Source organism: Rhopilema esculentum, chromosome 11 (genome assembly GCF_057945365.1).
Source record: "Rhopilema esculentum isolate cy_ngs chromosome 11, ASM5794536v1, whole genome shotgun sequence".
In the NCBI taxonomy this organism is placed as follows: Eukaryota; Metazoa; Cnidaria; class Scyphozoa; order Rhizostomeae; family Rhizostomatidae; genus Rhopilema; species Rhopilema esculentum.
The window spans coordinates 14,292,068-14,312,687 of NC_142825.1; the positions used below are offsets into that span (position 1 = coordinate 14,292,068).

At 35.3% G+C, this 20,620-nt stretch overlaps 3 protein-coding genes across 4 annotated transcripts in view; 1 reads left to right on the forward strand and 2 right to left on the reverse strand.

The window, feature by feature from the left end:
• Positions 1 to 177: 177 nt before the first annotated feature.
• Positions 178 to 10,363, reverse strand: LOC135693725 (dol-P-Man:Man(7)GlcNAc(2)-PP-Dol alpha-1,6-mannosyltransferase). Its single transcript, XM_065212276.2, has 9 exons — positions 10,172 to 10,363; positions 7,389 to 7,521; positions 6,674 to 6,847; positions 5,278 to 5,472; positions 4,874 to 4,977; positions 3,988 to 4,217; positions 3,077 to 3,249; positions 2,209 to 2,287; positions 178 to 1,197 (listed from the first exon to the last, which is right to left on the reverse strand). The coding sequence occupies exons 1-9, from the start codon at positions 10,361 to 10,363 to the stop codon at positions 981 to 983; spliced, it is 1,497 nt and encodes a 498-aa protein (XP_065068348.2). The 3' UTR covers positions 178 to 980.
• Positions 10,364 to 10,434: 71 nt separating this feature from the next.
• Positions 10,435 to 14,227, forward strand: LOC135693727 (exosome complex component CSL4). Of its 2 annotated transcripts, XM_065212282.2 has the most exons (3): positions 10,435 to 10,642; positions 13,257 to 13,612; positions 14,093 to 14,227. In XM_065212282.2, the coding sequence occupies exons 1-3, from the start codon at positions 10,435 to 10,437 to the stop codon at positions 14,099 to 14,101; spliced, it is 573 nt and encodes a 190-aa protein (XP_065068354.2). In that variant the 3' UTR covers positions 14,102 to 14,227. The 2 variants fall into 2 exon arrangements, with proteins under 2 accessions (XP_065068354.2, XP_088967227.1); XM_089111101.1 differs by lacking the exon at positions 14,093 to 14,227 and having other exon boundaries at positions 13,257 to 13,630.
• Positions 14,183 to 20,620, reverse strand: part of LOC135693720 (A disintegrin and metalloproteinase with thrombospondin motifs 18) — a 34,964-nt gene continuing 28,526 nt past the window's right edge. Inside the window, exons 24-31 of the mRNA XM_089111100.1 lie at positions 19,997 to 20,165; positions 19,241 to 19,467; positions 18,705 to 18,824; positions 18,202 to 18,324; positions 17,361 to 17,468; positions 16,222 to 16,287; positions 15,103 to 15,300; positions 14,183 to 14,322 (exon numbers count right to left, since the gene is read on the reverse strand). Of these exons, the coding sequence (XP_088967226.1) occupies positions 14,183 to 14,322; positions 15,103 to 15,300; positions 16,222 to 16,287; positions 17,361 to 17,468; positions 18,202 to 18,324; positions 18,705 to 18,824; positions 19,241 to 19,467; positions 19,997 to 20,165 (1,151 nt within the window). The remainder of the gene's footprint in view (positions 14,323 to 15,102; positions 15,301 to 16,221; positions 16,288 to 17,360; positions 17,469 to 18,201; positions 18,325 to 18,704; positions 18,825 to 19,240; positions 19,468 to 19,996; positions 20,166 to 20,620) is intronic.

Genomic DNA, 20,620 nt, shown 5'->3' on the forward strand with positions numbered 1-20,620 from the left:
GATGTCTTAACGTTATGGAAATGTCAAGGAATGTCAATACCCTTGCCTCTGTCAGTATGGAGTCACATTGTGGACAAAATGACAACCGATAGATCGTACCGTTATACGTAGCCTGCGTGCAGGAGGAGAAGAAATTAGGAGAAGAAATCTAGAGGATGGAGGAGAAGAAATCTAGAGGATGAGGAAACCTCATGATTATTGATATGACAGGACGGTCTACGAATCACAACGATACAATACCAATCATGTTATGATTCGTAGACCGTGGGACGATCCATACAATACATTAAATACAATACAATAACACAATACGATGCAATAGAATACAATAGAATACAATACAATTCAATGTTTAGACAGAAGGAGCTCGTATTCAAACACAGCTTAAATAGAAAAAATTTCAACAGGCAAACTACAATGAGTGGCCAACTTCAACAGTCATGTGCTCGCGTTTCTGATTGGCCTATTTCGACCCACAACTGGGTATATATATTTCCTTGCGTAGAGCAATTGGACAAACAACCTCTTTTGCTGTACTCTAATGTTAGTTTTTCTACATGGAGATCCTTCCTATTCCTTGTGTTGTATTTTGTATGGCAGACCTTTTGAGGAACTATATTTTAGCCTTTCAGGGCAGAGCTGATTGACTATTTTATAAGTCAGAACTACTGGGTCAAATGTCATCAATTGATTTATGTTAATGAGTTCATGATTCGTCATTTACCTTTAAAGATTCTGTTTTATCAATGCTTTGTTCTGATGTTTTTGCTGAGTGCTTAGTTTGGTATCAGAGAGGGCTCCCCATACCACCTTACTGTACCTTGAGTGGTTTTCAACAAGTGCTTGAGATGAGAGTGAGGTAAGAAAACAAAAAGGAAGAGTCGTTAGCTTTACACCATCAATCGACAAATTCTAAATCAAACCACTTTACAATATAAAAAAGATTTTCAGATCTAAATTACAGCTTAATTTTGGGACTATTATGTTCTGCGTTTCAGAATACAAATTTTCTCAGTGATCCTGACATCTAGAAATTTCCTCAGAATTCGCCAATTAAATATCATCTTGTCGAACCCGCTTATAACATCCAGTGTACGATGTGTGTTAGAAAATGAAGAGCAAGGCATTTCGCGTAGAAGATAATTGAAGTTCTGGAGTTTAGAAGAAGATTCTTCGAGGTTTTCTTCTTTTGAATATCTGGAAAAAAACAAATAGAATTAACCCAAAGGCAAGTGTAGAATTTTCTGGCTGAACCTATCATTTAAAACTGACGAAAGGTAAGATAAAAAAGACAAAAATATCATAGCAAAATGAATATCTACTCTTGCAAAAGAACAACATATCAGTCGAAGACTTATTCTGAAATTAGAAAGATATTTGTATGAGGATAAATATATTGCGTAATTCCTAAAAAAACTGCAACATATCATTTTACAGAAATTTTTGTCTCACACTCTTCAGAATATAAATGTTGGATAAATATTAATATATAAAAGTAATTTTTAGCATAAAAATAAAAGCCAGTCTTCGCGGCATGTTTTGTTTCTCAAACAAAACAGAGGTTTCAGTGATAATGTGCCTCAGAAAATAATGCAACTCAATGGGAATAGTGAACGGAACGAATTCAACGGATCTTTGTTGAAAGATAACCGCTTTAATGGGACATAGGGCCAGAGTCTCCTTTGCTACAAAAGGGCATAACACCGAGCAGCATGAATTATAAGTCTTTTTTTAAACTGACTCATTTCCTTCTTTTCTTGGTCGATTGTCTAAGATTGATTGTAGGGCTGATTTCATATTTGTCTGATTTCAAGAAGGGTGGTAAAAATGATCGCCACACCGACAATTTTGACATCAGTGCCCAGGCTCCTAACTCTTTAACAAATATCATCACTTTAACGGAGTTTCAAAATACTAGCCTTATGTTCTCTGACTGCTAGAATTTAAAGTATCATTTCGAGTATAAATGGTTCTGCCATTAGCAAAATATGCTGCTTTTGTGATAGAGTTGTTAAGACTAGCATATGACCGTCATAGTCCGCCATTTGCCAAGTCTAAGGACGCTGTTACAACTCTATCTACCGCGAAGCTATTTGGGAATGGCATAATTTTCGGTCTGGCACATACAATTAAACCTGAACATCTGACAGGGTAAAATGATCCTGATGCGATCCAGAAGTTAGAAGTTAGATTTCAGAAGTCACACACCTCCAGAATGAATTTTGTTCCCCAAAACGGGTGACGCCAGTCTGAGCTGCATAGTTGTCAGTGTGTACTGATGCATTACCTAAAAGAAATAGTTGCAATGGGTGAAGGGGAGCCCCTAAAAGATCACCTCGTACTCTAGCTTCATTATATCACATGAAAAGTAATTGAAGAGAGATTAACCTGCGATGTGATGAGATAATAAGGGATTAGCTAATTTCAGGTCATTCAGCTCATGAAGCAGATATAATTGAATTCAGACAAACCCTCCTGGGTATCTCGCCTACTATATATTTACCCCCCCCCCCCTGGTGTTTCGCCTGGCATCATTTTTGACACAGACTTTGAGATAATTGTGAATGGCCACAGGGTTGTTATGAAGATTCATGCCCCCTGTGGCTTCGTTATAGTACTGTAGTTGTAGTGGTGTTTTATAACCTTCTATAAGCATAAAAAAGAATTTCTTAACAAAAGCACTGTTTAATTACTTAAGTGACATTAATCAGAGACATTTCGTGTCTGCAAGACACCTTCAGGTAGAAATGAAAAATGAGCAAAATAAAAAACTGCTTTTTATCGGTGTTTGAAATGGCAAAAAGGTGAACAGAAAGGTCTATTTAGGTACAGAGGAAAAAACGCGAATGAAAGAATGACGCACGTGATTGGCCCCCTTTTTAAACCAATCAGCCACCGTTAACACTTTTTCAAACCAGGATTTTTTTCAACACGTTTAAAAACGTCTAAATGACAAAACGAACTTGCTTGCCAAATGATTCAAATAACAAACAAAATTGTTCACAGTTGTTGGGTGGCTTTTATGTTGTACGCAACAGGTTATATAATCAGCAAAATGTGCATTCAGTTAACCTACCACTAACTGCCTTTTCAATTACATGTAGTCTTGCGAATGCAACACCACCTGGGTAATTATAATGTGAAATGTAAGACAAGACTGAAGCTACAAGCACATTGCCAACGAGTAGGCCTACTGTACCAAGATGAAGTAGCTTTGTAAGCAGGCCATTTTGACGAAACCAGTGAAAGCTGGAAAAGCAAAAGATGCGATTTCAATCGAAGTTAAAAGTGTTGCATTGACACAGGACATCTTGAAACAGATTTAGTGGTGGGTTTTTGAAGAGAATGTGCTGTCCATTAAAAAAAGAATTGAAAATAAGTTCAAGATAATAATATCGAAAGAAATAGAATTATTCTGCCTATAAATTCTCTCCTAAAAATTTCTAAATCATCTCTTTCATTCCTCAAACCATTTTGTGGTACTTCTTCCATCCTTCGTCAACCCTCCATCACTCCTCCTCCTCCTCTTCCATCAAAAGCATTATTCATTTTAGATTCACTAGTGCATTGCGCAATATTGATATTATCAATTATTCCAGTTGAGACAATAACATGGAACCATAATCTATGGGCTATGTACAAAAAATCTTGAAACCAACAATTACATGGAACCATAATCTATGGGCTATGTACAAAAAATCTTGAAACCAACAATTACATGGAACCATAATCTATGGGCTATGTACAAAAAATCTTGAAACCAACAATTACATGGAACCATAATCTTTGGGCTATGTACAAAAAATCTTGAAACCAACAATTACATGGAGCCATAATCTATGGGCTATGTACAAAAAATCTTGAAACCAACGATTACATGGAACCATAATCTATGGGCTATGTACAAAAAATCTTGAAAGCAAGAATTACCGCGAATGAGTAATTGCTTCTAGGACATTAACAGTTGGTAACAATTTTAATACTTACATTTCCATAACACCAACTGCAGCTGCAGTGTTTAGTACAGGTATGCAATATATAATAAAGCGAAGCTCTTTGTGTGGAAGGATGGAATACGCAAGAACAAACACGAGAGTTGAGAATAGAAGCCCTCTGAAATTGTCGTCTTTGCATCTAAAGCCGATTGGTACTAATGGGAGTGCAAAAAGTAGGCATCTTGGAATGGCAGAGTAGAAATACCACAAGAACGGTGATGTCTGCAAATGAGGCTAAGAAAATGCAATGTTGCAAAGTTTTCAGCATGTATTTATCATAATAAATTATGAAGCAAATTCCATAAAGAGTTAAATCATTGACAAGATAGAGACTTGAGTTTTGGCAACAGCACAACTGCTACAAAAATTCAATTTCAAAAAAGGACATAATCATATAAAATACAAGAATGTAACGATGAATGATTCCGACTATCTGAAAGGGCTGCTACTTTATAAGTGAGCCCGGTCTGAGTGTAAAGCACAAAATCATATTTCTCTTTTGATATAGTTTATATGTGAAAACCTCAGGCCTTGGTGTCATTATTCCCTATTCATCCAGAATTGAGATTTCGCCTCGACTTGAGTTATGCATGGCAGATTCGTCACCCGGGACGATTTTAGAAATTCGATTTCAATTAAGGAATTAAGAAAATGGGCGATAGAAGGCAATTAGTAAATGCTCTTGCCAAAAATGGGGTATCAGTTGACTCCAAATCTTTCCTCTTGAAAAATTATGTCTTACAACTAGAAAATGGCCAAACTACAAACGATAAAAAACGATAACAATACATAATTGCATGTCTTAGTAAATTAATAAGACTTTAAAATTTGTAATTTTTTAACTAAAATTGTGGAACATATCACGCTGAAAAGGATACACCCCAATGAGAACTTTTGTTAAGAACTGTGTTGTAGTACAAAACAATTCCTTCTGGCCAGAGCAATTTCTGCCAGAACAGAGAATCAATGGAAATTGTAACAGCTAAAAATAAAAAAATAAAATTTGATTACGAATGTATACTAACGATTATATTGCCAAACATATGGGACAAGTTGGTATTTGATGAAGCTGGAGATTTTAAATTGTCATGCAATCTCGGTTATAACAGCAACTAGGTTAAAAAGATAACTAAGCCTTGATAGGGAAATCAGCGAATTTTGTAGATTCTAGGCTAGGCCCTTTAAAAAAGCTAATTGAAGTGATTATGTTTACAAAAGCAATAAAAATTTGATGCAAAGTTTTCTATTCGAAGGCAGACATGCAAAGGACCAAAAATCTCACCTAGCGCTAGAAGACCAGAAATTACTGCATGTTTTATAGCCAATAACAAGCCAACCTTTCTTCGAAAAAGGCTGACCAGTAGGAGAGGTCCAGCCAAAAGACAAATCTCCGACCTGAAAATTATTGCCGAAAATGCAGATAGCCAAATAAATCTTTGTATCCGGTTTTCAAGCCAGAAACCGAGAGCTGGAAGAACTGAGAAAGAGAAGAGAAAAGTCAAATTGACTTTAATGATACATAAGCAAATTACGGAACATAAGCAGTGAAAAAAAATCCAAAAAATCTATATGTTGCCTAAAAAGGGCATCATTTGCCTTTTATAAGACAGGGCAGTGGCATGCTCCGACAGGGCAGTGGCATGCTCCGACAGGGCAGTGGCATGCTCTGACAGGACATGAATGGGGAATCAAAGCGTCCCTTCCCTCAACTAGCTTACAGGTCCTGCCTGATCCGACTGGTACCATCTGGCAGGGTTCCCTAGCTCAGGGCTACGAGCGATGACCAACGGCTAACTCGGCGGGAGACCGGCAAGGAGGGCGGATGAGCCACGACTCCAGGGGTCAACGGCTTCGGACGAAGAACTCCTGGAAAGAGGGATGGTGTCCCTTTAAAAACACTGTAGAGGTGGTTCTGGGGGCCCATCTCTACTATTAGTCTCTTAGTTTTATCTGTGACCATGACAACAAACCAAAACTCAGATTTTGGGATAGTTGGAGGGTCATGGTAGCCAACCTTCTGATAGAAGATGGTACCTGATGATGACGATTTTATAAGACACTGCGATAAAAGTCTTAACAATGGAATCAAGTACTTTTAATAAGCAATTTCTTTACTGTATCTCGATTTATAAAGACCTCTAATTTTTTTGCAATTTGTTTCTAATTGCTTCTGTCGCACTTCCTTGCTTATTGATAAACCTCAAATCTACCTGTCACCTTAAAAGCATTTTAAATCTCCAATGTAATGAAAGAAAAATTTTTTATTTTCTATTCATTCCAATTGCTACAAAAAGCCTTCAAACTGTTTTGCTGTGAGCATTGAATGGGAGACAGTTTTTAACTTAATCGACAGTATCTGAAGAATTTCTTCTAAAGAGGCAAGTCCATATCCTGTAATTCAGTGAAATGAATGACCTATATACCTAATTTTTTCACTGTGATTAGATTTACTGAGTTGTCTTAATCAAAATGTTTGAAAAACTGCATTACTAGATAAATTTTTGTTAAAGGAAAAATTTTGTTCATCTATAGAATTATTTTGATCGATTCTAATGCAGACGAACAACAAATTAAGCATTACTGGCTGTACTAGATGTTAATAGTTGAACAATGTCATGGTTTCTAAGGATAAACATAAATAGTCTGAAGAGATCGCTACAGTTCAATATAGTACTTACCTAAAATGAGTGCAAAAATATTTGGCAGTGTTCTAGATGCATAGAACATGAAGTGGAACTGTGTGACAGTGAAAAGTGTCACCAGATTAGAGACCGATGGTGACAAAACTTTGCAGACGGACTTTCTGTAGATTGTAAATGAAAGCATCGTGAATGACCCCAGGATTATTCTGGCTGAATAAAAGATAATTGACATAGTGAATACCAAATGAATGCTTCATTTTAGTTCAGATTTGCAGGGCAGATGTGGTTAAAAAAGGAACAAGAAGGACAAACTATCCATAGAAAAACAAGAGGTGACAAAATATCTAGCTCACATATAAATTTAGGAAGAAATTCTTAATTTGTTCTCTTGCCTTTTTCGAAGTTTCATTCTCACTAATCTTTAATTTGGTGAGCAGGGGAGGTCATGTTGCCATTCAATTATTATCTAGTAATGGAGTCAGTGGTTTGTGGGTTTGCAGTTATATGAATTTGTAGTTCTCTGACTGTTGACTTTTTATATATTTGCTAGATATAAAAGGGGTTTCAGGATTTGGTACTTCAGTTTTGTTAGTTTTAGACAACAAGCTGTAAACAAGATGTAATATCTTTATACAAGGTGTTATTCAATAAAATTATTGCATTATTAAAGAAGGCTGTGATGAAATGTACCAGATCCATGTTTATTAAATAAATTCTAAATTCTAAAAGTCTAAATTTTGTTTAATCATACCAAATATCTGATTCAATTCCTTGCTGTGGTTCGATATCTTCTGCATTGCAATCAATGGAGCAGTCACTAGGCTCACCACTAAAGGACCAGCAAAAGTTCTTGGTACAACGCCTGGGAATTCCAGGTGATCATACTAAAGAGAATAAAACAAAATAAAAAAAGGTTTGGATTGGAAACTCACAGCCAGTGCAAAATATAGTCAAATGAAAATCGCTGTGTATCAAAACATTAAATGTCATGCTTTAAGAAAAAAAACAATAATATACATAAACTTGATGATCTGCTTTTGGTGTCAAAAAGCTTCTATGTGTTGATGAATTGCAGTTTTAAGGTGTCCTACCCTTTAAGGTATGTAGCAATCATGTAGGCAAAGACGGTCATTTGCTATAAACAGCCAAAATTAAGATCGAATGGCCATTGTTCAAGAGCAGAAGAGAAGTTTTTACACTGCAATCCTTCGTTCGTGACAAAGCTTAATTGCAAAAATATCTACCTGTTCGCAGCTTGAAGCAACATAATTTTCCTTGCCCTTCTAGCTTACACTCAAGTGTCAGTAAGTATCAGCATAAATCAAAATATCTTTTTGTGATAAATATCTTATTAGAATGGACCAGACCGTGGTTGAAGTCTCATGCAAGAGCAATTGCCCTAGAAAAAATTAACTAAAGTGCAAGAATAAATACATATTACAGGCCTCTCCGTGAGCATTTTAGCGGGCGCGTGCTCAAACGCGCGCCTCGCCTTGCTAAGGTGCGCGTTCTACCAAAAAAATATATTTACGTTAAAGTAGACAAAAACGGCATGTTTTCGCATGTAAATACTTTGTATCTAGAAATATCTAAACAAACTACTTAATAATGCACTAAAAGAAAAAAAACACATTATTGTTGCAGTTTGTCAATGTCCAGCTCAAATTCCGATGAAGAATCGGAGTTAGAAAAAATGGAAGAATCGAAATTCGTTCCATTGACGTATGATTCAATTGCTTTTCTGGCACTTCCTTTACAAAGAGGATTTGATAAAATAACGCTTTTGTGTTTTGAGCAAACTTTACACCAAATCGAAACCACCATTGTCTTCCCATTCCTATCTTCGGTCTTTGATCCGCTAACTTCGTCCTTGCGATACTTGCGAAAGCAGATAGCTCTATGGCTTGGTCCTTTGAATTAATGGCCATTTAAAAAACTTATAACAATCAGGAATCACAATGACAGTTTATTGGTTACTGACCGGAAATATATTCAAGAGGTGTTTGATTTAACTTGGCAATAACAATTTCTTCGAAAAAGGGATTAAAAGAAGCAACCGTTTATTTAGATATCAATCAATTTCGAACCCGCAAGGCTCTTTTTATAATAATTGTTCAAAACTAAAACACAAGGGGCGCGATTTAAAGGGTTCTCATAAACCAGGCGCGTGATTTATTGCGCGTCTCGGCAACGATAGGAGCGTGCCAAGGCGCGCGCGCGTGATCGCGCGCCTTAAACGGAGAGGCCTGATATTATGTTGTCCTCATGTTGTCCACAAGACTTGCAGTACTACAGGCCCAACCAGTGGCGGACACTTGGGGGGGCGAGGGGGGGCGACCGCCCCCCCCCAATACTTTAGAGAACAATGGTCTTTTGTTCTAAAACAATGGGAAATGTGACGTCATCTTATTAAAACAATAGGCTTGCCCCCCCAATATTTGACCAAGTGTCCGCCACTGGGCCCAACCACACAACTTTTGGTTCAAACAGCCTTAGGTCCCTTGGACAAAAAATTTGGAATGGCTTACCACAGGTAATAAAATCTGCAGAAAATCTGAATCACTGAGTCTGATCCAATGCAAAAGATTACTGAAAATTGGCCTTTTTGATCCACAACTGGAAGATATATTTCCTAGTGTAGAGTTTGTGATCTCTGTTCTGACTTTTTAAACTCTGGAGAGTGTCAGACAAAAAGCTTTAGTTTACTCAAATGTTTGCTTTTTTCAAAGCCATTTTCAAGTTTTGTACCACCAAAAAGATTGCTTGAATAAATACCTTCTAAGGTAAATTCTTTGAACATGCTGTAATGGGAGGTGGTTTTCTGTGTCATTTGAAAAAAGAACTTTGGATTCAAAGTTGCATAGTGCTTATAGCCTGCACCACCATGCTAAGTCATAGACACATTTATGACAAATGAAGGAATATTAAATTCTGTTTTCATACAATAAAAATACTAAGAACTGATAATAATTTCTTACCCATTTTTTCTTTGCTAGCTAATACAAATAGAGACATAACTAATATTCACAAATAGAGAGATCACTTGTATTCGCATCACTTTTACAAACAGAGACAAGGCCGTATTTTTTAACCAATTTTTTCATTTTCTTTTTCATATTCAGGTTGTTGTTATTTTTGCACTGACTGGTCAGCTGCTGGACTGCTAAGATGTTGCTAAAGGTTGGATCTAGGCTAAATCACGGGGAGTGTCTTTTATTGAAACTGGTGTACCAAACTTCAAAATCAACAGAGTTTTTCAGTGTATAAACGCTTTACCAATCCGGCAGTGCTGACCAGTTTATATTCTAATTTTATAGACTTTAAGACTAACCTGCTAACCGCTAGCAGTCTAGCACGCAATACTCATTATGGGGACTGTATTATAAACATTTAGATTAGATTAGATTAGATTATAGATTAGCTATTCCTATAATTGGCAAGACGGTCTTGGTTGATTGGCAAGATTAGCAAGACCAATAGGTAGTCAACTAAAAATAAAAGATGTACACAAACACACCACACAACAAAGCATACCTTGGTGATGTCAGATCTATAGTAAAGGAGATCATGCATGGCCTGGACATTAAAGCTCTCTTCAACCTTGGTGTAAGGACAGTTGATAATATGAAGCACCATTATAAAAAAGAAAGATATTCCTCTCCAAGATATGACAGCCATGTTTGCTTGTGTACTGCCTCTTCTTAACCTAAAAAACCTCCTTTTCATTAACACTCAAAAGTGTTACCTTATATTCTGCTTACCACCTTACAAATTGTGGAATCGTGACACTTTTCAAAATGACTGAGTCCTTTGCAGTGCCGGGTGAAAGACTTGGCAGTTTAGAAGATTATGAGCCTGGTCAAGGAACGTACAAGCGAGGAGGCTTTATATATTCAAAGCTGGTTGGAAGAAAAAGAACCAGCACGTTACAAGATACATCTAACAAGAGAATTAAAATCTCGATTACACGATTGGAGGAATCTAGTCAATTTGTGCCAGAAATAGGTGAATTTTATATTCTTTGTGAATAAGAAGTACCAAACATGTTGTGAGGCAACTTATTACTTTGAAAAGGCTGTAATGTTTTCTTGGAAAATATCTATTTTATGCCCTTTTCACCTGAAATAACTACATCATTTGAAAGAGATTTACGGCTTTAAGCAGGATTGAAAGATACCCTCTGCTCTGCCAGTGAGTGTGGAATCCATGTAAACCTCGCACCAGATATTGGTGGGTAAATTATAAACTTGCACCGAAGGCTCTACATCTCAATGCTAACACCAAAATATTTTATGGTTCAATGCAAAATAGAAACTATCAATCGTCATACCCTGGTCCAAAAACTGCAGCAAATCCCTCCGCCTTAACACCAACACATTATTTTTTCTTCAATTCACACTAGTATGCCAAGGAAATGATAAAGTCCATGGAGGGTATGTCATCTGCACGCACAAGATGCAGGAATGGATACACTGTGTTTGCACCTAAAAGCTAGTTCTAAAAAGCATATACTTGGAAAGGTGATAGTGTTGGTACACCTGGCATTTTCATATTATTTATCCTAGGCTGCCCAGCTGTTAGCAGATCCAAGATCTAGATCAAAATCCACCATACTCTGAAAACTGGCTGTTCAGGGTGATGATAATTAGCTGGGAAAATGTGGTCAAATAAACAACATTTCTCCCGTGGTGCCCAGTGAGGGAAGTGTTATTGCTTCTATAAGACAGGTTTTAAAGAGTAAAAGACTGCCAGAAACTAAGTTTTGATAACAGATCTGTGACAGGCTCTCGGCCTATAGTGCAGTAGTGAGTTATGGTTCTAGTCATGATATAGCTATAATTTTCCAGAAAGTTAATAATGGCTAACAACCCTCAGCACATATATAGTGTTTGCAGCAAATTTTTTTATGGAGTTTCCATTGCTAGTTATTTTGAATGTTACAAAGTAATACAAATGGTGATATGTAAATGTTTTCACTAAGGTCCATAATAAATGACCATGATTGTGGTTGATGAATCTGTAATTAGTTCTATGCCAACAATATGCAAATGATCTGGACCACATCCTATTGGTTGTAGCTTTAAACTGATGATCAAAACTTAATTTGGAGGAACACAATCTAAAAAACAATTTGCTTATACTTACCTTAAGTCTATCAGCCCCAGTCCTCCTTATACACAAACGCATGCTTCGCAGTCGCAAGCAAACCATGCTGATCAGAATACGTCTGCAGGCACATCTGTAAAAGTAGTCTTTTAAAAGTCTCGAATTGTTTAAGAATTTAAAGAAAAATTCAGCTAAAAGTTTCACCATGTGAATATTACTAGATGTTTTTCTTCCTTTGAATAAAATGATTAAGATACTAGGAAAAAAGAAAGATCTAGGCCATCAAACCAGGGATTTGAAGCCCAGAGGCACGTATCGTGGTATTAGTAAAACCAATCAAACCTTAAGGATAATGAAATGTGACTGGGCGAAGATAGGTTGAAATGAATCTGAGTTATCACACAATTTGTATAGTGGGTACAAGAAGGAAACTTTGAAGATCATAAAGCCTTTAGTTAATTTAAAATCATGTTGACGTCTACAAAAGCAAGCCTTACTGCTTTGTGAAAGTGATTTATGTAGCAAAGAGAGAATAATAGATTTTCCTAACAGCAAGAACAAGATGTTCAAATATCATGTTGTGATTATTAATTCTGTTTGTATTGCCTCAACAAGCGATCAAATGAATCAGTCATTGAGTGAAGGCTTCTGTGTACAAATATTCAGAACAAACTACCAATCTGGGTGGAGCATGCAAGATATAGAAATTGTGATTGCTTGTAAATGGTACAAACATTAAAACAGCTAAAAGTATCATTAATTATAGTATCAAACAATATCAAGCAACAAAACTGACTGTCATTTTGTTTGGCTTGCGAATGAAATTAAGGACTCAATCACTTCAAATGTTTTGGAATGAATGAAAAAGTAATGGCCAGATTTCCCTTCTTGTCATTAGCTAGAGTTTGTTGACTCTATAATGCTAGTTTTGTTGATAAAACCATCCTCATTCTTTTCAAAAATTTACTGGTCTTTGAAAATAAAAGTGACTCATGAAAAAGAAATGAAACTGAATGTTATATCGTTGTCATTTTTCCCAGAGGAAACAAACTACTAGCATTCCCAAATAGAATGCTAGACAGGAATCAGTTTGCCTACAGGACCTATTTTTTCCATTTGTGTATGATTCGTCATTAAATTTTTTTCTATGTCTCTTATTTTAAATAATTTTTTTCCTACGCATTACATTTAAAAAATATTGCAGACACCTTTGCAAAACAGTTTGTGCTTGCAGGCACACAAAATTATTTGGGGAGGTCTGCACTCATGATGCAATATTTTTGTTTTTCCCTTTTGTTTACTTGTTTACTTTTTAATTACTGTGCTATTCATTTCACTTATCATCTAAACTCCTCCTTTAGATCGGGATTGTCAAAGTCAATTGCACACGGGGCCAAAAACTAATTCACTCTAAAACTCACAATAAATGTGTGTAGAAATTTCTTTGAATCTGCAATTAGGATACACTTTTATCAACAGAAGTTTACAGAAATAATTTTTTCTCTATTTCTAGGTTCTCCTGCAATTTGCAAAATTGTAAACACAACACCAAGATTCTGCAAAGCAGCAATTCTCAGTGTGAATGGAGTTGTTTTAAAAGATGTGTTCAGAGGAATGATCAGAAGAGAAGATGTCAGAGCTACTGAGATAGACAAAGTTGAAATGTGCAAATCTTTTAGGCCTGGGGATATTGTTTTAGCTAAAGTACTCTCTTTAGGAGATGCCCAGTCATACTTATTGACCACTGCTGAAAATGAACTTGGTGTAATTCATGCAAAAAGTGAAGCAGGCCTGCCAATGCTGCCTAGAAGTTGGTGTGAGATGTATTGCCCAAAAACTAAGATCATAGAAAACAGAAAAGTGGCCAAGGTTAAAGTTCTGATGTAATATTTATAGAAAACTGTGTATTTATGAATAGCAATAACAAGTTGTTAATTTAAGTTTTGTGAAATTATACTGTCTCAAAACTAGGTATTTTTTATTTTTTGAACTTTTAGATTGTTGTTATTGGTGTGAGGGGCAAAATTGAAATCTGCCAATACTTGCCCTTTGGAATTTGCATCTTCCAAAATTTAATTTCTCTACCACCATAAAATTTGGTTACAATTTCTGCTACAACTTGCTTATGAAAGTAATTTTTGTATTTATTAATTCCCGGAAGAAGGAAATTGGTCAAAATATATGATTCACAATATAGTTATTGCACAAATAAAAATGCCTACTGTATGCATTGTGCGTTCATGTAGGGGAAAGTCCCTAAAATTTTGAAAACTCTTTGATGTATATGATGTATAATTTGTTAATTTTGTTGAGATTTAATTGTGTTCTGAAACCAAGCCTGTTCTGCAGCCAAATTAGCCAAGCCTTATCTGAATGTCACTATGGAGCAAGACACATGATCAAATGACCAGAAAAGGTCCTGTAGTTATGATGTCATGGTCAAATGCAGACAAATGGTGCATATGGACAGGAAGATGTGCAGCATTGAGTTGCTTGGTTGTATTTGCAAGTACGGTCAGCTTCACATCTTGTGAACCTCAATGCTGTATCACATGTTATGGTGTCCTGGCGTGGGCATCCTGAAATTTCAAGCACAGGGCTTCAAGTAGTTTAATTATAGTTGCAGTGTTTTAAAGGCTATATTTTTTTTACTGGTGATTGTTTATAATAAATATATTTTTAATTATCAGGTTTTTAAGGGTTATGAAAACACTGAAATTGCAATTAAAAAGGTTTCAAGTTAAACCAACATTTAATGATAAATGATGCATCCAAGCTTAAATGTGCTAATATTCAAAGACTTAAAGTTTTATTAATGCTGTAACTTTTTTCTTGTGTATTGTGTTTTATAAATTTACTCTCATTCTTGTAATTTTTCTTATATCTGCAAAAGACCAAGTCAATAATTTATAGAACTGACTTCTGGTGGCAAAAGTTTAATCTTTTATGCAGCCAGTTCAACAATCATCTGGAAACAAAAGCCTTAAACGCAACATCTTATTCTAAAATTGCAGATGCAAATATTTTTTAAAGGCAAGTTAGGAGAATGAAACAGTGGCTAAAAAAGTAAAGCAAAATTAGCTTATCGCATGTTATTAAACGCCATAAACTGAACTGAGTAATTACCAGTTGAATTTTAAAATATGATGGCAGAAAACTGTTTTAAAGAGGGTGTATCAGAAACAAAGTTTATAGAAAAGTTTTCTATAAAGTTTTAACTAACCATAGCTATATCATGATCTAGTGAAGGAAACTGTGGAAGCTTGATGGTCATATTAGCAAACTGAATTGGCATGCAATACATTAAGCTGCGTCATGGGCAGCTTTTCGTAAAGTAATGATATAAATATGTATGTTACCCATAAACTGTCTGTAAATGTAGCTCCTCTCTTTCGCATAACGCTCAGCAAGAAGCTTCCAATATTCACTCCACAATTGTCTGTTCCACCCTCTTCTACTAAGCATTGGATTCACTGTCTTTTTTAATAGTAATTGAGTGGGTTGTTTGTTCCTTTCGAAAATTCTGTTGGGAGGCTTAGGTCCTATTAATTGTTTTCCTAAAAATAACAATCTATTGTTTAAAATACTTCACAGGCTCAATCTTGACTTATATTGTTGAGATATATTTTTTTATCTATTGTTTGTTCATTCAAAAGAGTAAAATGAATATGTTTATTTCATTCATTTTATACTATTTATCAAGTTGCACGAGCTTCCAGAAAAATATAACACTATTTTGCAAGCTGAATTATTTGATAAAAGCATTCAATAACAAAAAACGTTCGAAAATAAAATGAAAATCCGCAAAAAATAATAAAGATCATAGAAGTCAAAGGATGCTCTTGAAAGTTTTTAAGGGGGGCTGACAGTTTGGTTTCCCTATTTAGCTCATTCCATAGTTTACCGCCACGAAACAAAAAAGGATTTCTGACCCCCAACCCCCCTCCCTTGTTGTTGCAAAGAAATGTTGAACTTTTGTTTGTTGGTCTTAAAGTTCTTTTAGTAACGTCAGAAAGTATTTGAAAGCTAGATCAGTAAGGGAATCGAGGACCAGGTCGAGTAGTGATTTATAGAATTCAGAATGTCCTTAACCAACGTCAAGTCAAGACTCTGCAATTAAAGGTAAGAGGAGCATTGTGTTCGCTACCAGTCACGCTGTTCGCAGCCTGTTCCGTATTTTCTGTAAGCTATTGAGTCTATTTTCGGAACAGGCATCCTAGGCAGAACAGCAGTGAAAATTTCAGAGAGAGAACCCATCAAGTGCGTATGTGCTGTATTTTGAAGACGTGCATCTAATAAAAGTAATACTGAGCACTATAGAATATTCTTATCTCATGAAAATAACTGTTTTATCCACGAGTCGCACATTGATCGATGCCAAATTAACCAGAGCTAAACACACTTTGGTGTAGTTCTGAGGGGGCCGATGTTACGGATTCTTTATCTTGCAGTTGCAAAAAGAATAATGAATTTCAAACCTTTATAGAAATTCAAACTTTGACTGTTTACTCTTGCATTTGGAACCCCAGCTTTTTTGTATATGCCTATTTGTATATAAAGCAAAAAAATAAATACTTGAAGTAACTCAGAAAAGAGGCATATAAAGATGTAAATAAACTAGATAAATGCCTATCTAGAAAGCTAGAGTAATAAAACTTCTAAATTGAAAAAAATGTGAATACATACTGAAGCATTTTTCATTTGGCCCGGCACTCTTTGTATTACAAAGCTCATGCAACGGTTGAAAGGCTCCAAGAAGAGCCCAAGTAAACAAAAGAGCCACAGAAAATAAACATTTTGAAAATTGGATCAATCTGCATATTATTCAGTTGAGTCTTTTCAAACAAAAGTTACTTCATTTTCTAAAAGGGTATGCAAGCTGCAAGATTCTCAAAGACTCTAAAGAAACTATCAAAAGAAAAATTCATCATGTCACTTGATTTAGAGTGTATTTACATTTAAAATCTATTTTGAACATCAGTCGCTGGAATATTTGAGTGTGTGTCCATACAAGATATCATTATTAAGGTACAAAATTGCTCTGACAGTCTCCTGATTGGAACCATATCTTAAAAATTTTGCAGCGTACTTATAAGATTTTGCTGTTTATACAGAAATAGTTCTCCTCTTGCAGTAGAGATGAAACATTATAATGATTTTGTAGCAAATTGACTGTTTTAATTTTTTTTCAAAAATCCAAAATCAAACAATTTGGAAAATAAATACAAAGTTCTCCAAAATAGCGGATTGGGTATGCAGAATGGACATTTATTATTTGCAGATTATCTTGTAGCATTGCTCCTTTGGTGTAGTACATAACACTACATAACACTGCTGCCTCTCACAACAGTTGACAGACACGCACTGGTTTGAGCTCACGCTGTTCGGGCCTTGCAGCAAGAGAAATATTTAACAGAAATCAGGTAAAGGACAAGGAAGTCCTAGGAACATCAAAACATAAAGAAATAATGGAATTTACTGCATATACCTAATCTAATTAACTGCATATACCTAATCCTTTGGCAATGTTTCTAGTAAGAAATTTTGAACAATAGTTATATTTCCTGTGATTAGGCACTGACAATATCAAAATTCAACAGAATATGATAATACTTACCGGCTTTTGTGTAGTCTTCAAGTGCCATTTGGCGTCCCGCACCATACCTTTGAGCTTCACTGATCACGTGAGTTATCTGCTGCTTTTTGGACTCTTTTGTTTCGATACCTAAGCAAAAATATCTAAAAAATTAGCATAATTAATTTCATTTACAGACTGATCAACCTCATCTGAAATTTAGCTTGAGATGTCACCTATTTACTAATTCTATGGTTGGTTCTTGGCATACCATTGATTATCTACGTTAAAAATTGAGATAAAAATTTATGTTCTTCATTCCGAGCGACCAGAAAATACATTCTTAGTACTTTATACATGCTGAATCTTAAAAGTCCCATGTGAATCTTAAGTCTGACTCAGACATCTGTTCCTTGTCTATAAGCTTCTTGATTTGTGCAACCTCTCATACTTCTCAATTCCGTAGGCCCAATATTTTGCATTGATTAGGTCTATAATATGCTATTTGTTATTGAATTCTTGTTATGCTTAGATACACTTAAGCCTCACGTTTTTATCTTCACTACAAGTTGAATTAGTTTGCTGTTTTATATAAATTCCATGATAGGCCAATTATGCTCTGGTAATGTTTTGAAAATAAACTTAACAACATATGTACCTATGACAATAGATACTGGAAAAATTAATTGCTTCTGATGCTAATTTTCAAGAAACAAGATTTGAATTCGACAGTTTTGCTAAATGAAATCGAACATTTTTGACAAATCAAACCACTGGAAAATTTCATACTTGACAGAAACGACATTAAGGACCGTTGTTTTTTCGAATTATCTCATCAAAGTTTGAACACTGATAAATTATTATTCTTCAAAAGGATACCCACCTCCACCAAGAATATTGAGGACACTTGTCAACATTGCCTGATTGTTGATATGCTTAAGTACATGGGCATCTCCAGAACTGCTCTGCCTTTGTTGACTTATATTGCTTTTCTTTAGATTTGTCACTTTGAACAAAACATTTGTGGTAAATTGCAAAGAATCAACTCTTTTATAAAAATAGGTCTCAGAAACTGGTACATGTAAATATATGTGCATATTTTTTATGTTTTATATGATTTATGTTCTGTTTTCTATATGTTATCATAATTTTCATATGGCTGTCTAAAGTACTCAACTTATCGGAGCGATTAGTTAGACTAACACAAATCTGAGTTGTACGTGTATACAATCCTCTGTCCTATACATGTATACATGCAAATCTAGTTATCAACATGCAAATATGTTAAGACTGACGAATAAATCATTTAGATGTATTTAGTATTTTCATTATCAATCTAAGTGGGATATTCCTGGATTTTCTTCTTATATCGATTGTAAAACTTACAGGCTTCGACCAAGACTTGTCCATGTCCTTTTGCCGGATTAAGACTAGCTGCTGCTTTGTCTGTGACAACAGGGAGGACAATAGTTTTCAACGGGGTGTGTTTCTGCTTGTATGCAAGTTCTGTAAGAGAAACAACGCCTAAGTTTATGAATAAAGTATCATACATCTAATTTCTAATCTTGATGCAATTATTTCAAAAGGGGCTTACACCTATAGCATTATGGCCTTTAAACTGCCAAAAACAGAACTAAACATTCCAACATTTCAAGAAAAAATGATTTAGAAGCAACTTGCTGCCAAGTTGAAGCTAAGATTATTAGAGCTTATTTAGGCAGGGAATACCTGACTTTTTCATTTGCTTAAAGCCTAAGATAAAGAGAAAATTTTTTTACTTACGTACAATTTATTTACATCAATCGTTATTATAGTATCATATTGTACCGCACGCAATCTAGTATATTTCATGAAAGATTATTGAGATCTGTGAAAAGAACATTGCCCAAGTGAGAAATGATTCATAATTACTTATAAGGTACCTTGTTTCTTCTTTTTAACTTGCGCTAATTGCAATCGCAAGACTTTCTTTGTGATAAATGTCATTACAAAACCCGTTCCTCCAACCTTTGCATTTCCTGAGCGAAAAACGAGTGTAAAAGAGTCACTTTTAATCGTTGCTTCTTGCGTATCCTGTCTTCCACATAGCTTCTCTGAAATCCCGTCGTGATAGAATTCCAAGAAGTCATCTTCACATTGATTGCTCTCTCTAAAACAAAAAAATCACAACACGGAAAGTGCTAGAATAAAATCTAAAACGTTAAAGGTTTTAAAGATTGCTTTAGCAAGGCTGGGTTTATTAACTTAATGTTTTTTGCATTCATTCAGCCAAGGAACGTGAGACCCACGCTATGTCGAGCCCAGAAATACCCCCATTTTAAGCAAATGGAATAGAAATGCTATAGAACAATACATTGTACCCTGGTATTCGAAATAAAAATGCCAGGATTACATAAAAATCTACAGTATTGGGAAAATTCTTGCAAAAACAGGTACAAGTAGAACGTGAAGAAGCAAGCCAACAGAGACTAGTCAACATATATTAATTTGGGCGAATCAATAAACTCTGATTAGATTTTTATTCAATCATTATTTTAAAATAAACTTTGCCTTAGGTTATAGGGTGGTTGTTTAAGAAAAGAAACGTGAACATCCGGACATGATTGAGTGCTGATGGTGAAACTCAAACTAATATAATTAGTGTTGATGTCAGGTACTTAAAGATACTCAAAACTCACCCTTTAGAGCCTACGTTAAAACCTTTCATGGCTATAATAAAACCACTCTTGTCCATTGCAGAGACTGTCACCTTGCAGTATTCATTGGCAGGATAGGCTTCGGGATAGTTGGGTGAGGTCAGGGCACCAAATGAACTTTTAATGAGCTTAGTGTTTGCATCGCAGATATCTGCAAAAAGAATTGGATTGAAAATAAAATTGCTGTACTCCTTGCAACACAGAAACCTATAACAAGACCAAAATATATTACAGATTATTATTGTTAATTTTGCAGTGTGGTCATCAGTTTTATTTGTTAATTTAGAGATAAAAACGTAAAAAATGATCCTTCAGCTTCTTCAGTGCGATTCATGTGGGATTAAGAAATTGCTATAAATTTTGATTATATAACCACCTCTATCAAAGAGCTTTATACAAAGTGCGAAAATCATGTTTATAGCTAAAATCATGAAGTTATATTTGGTGGGACGTGTAAACTTCATAAAAATGTCATCAATGCTGCACAATGTTTTTTGTACAGTACAATGCTGTGGCTCACAGTGCTATCGGCATTAGGGCTTGATTAACATTTGAATACATCATTTGCGAAACAACCCGTAAAATAAGCTGAAAAATCTGAGAATT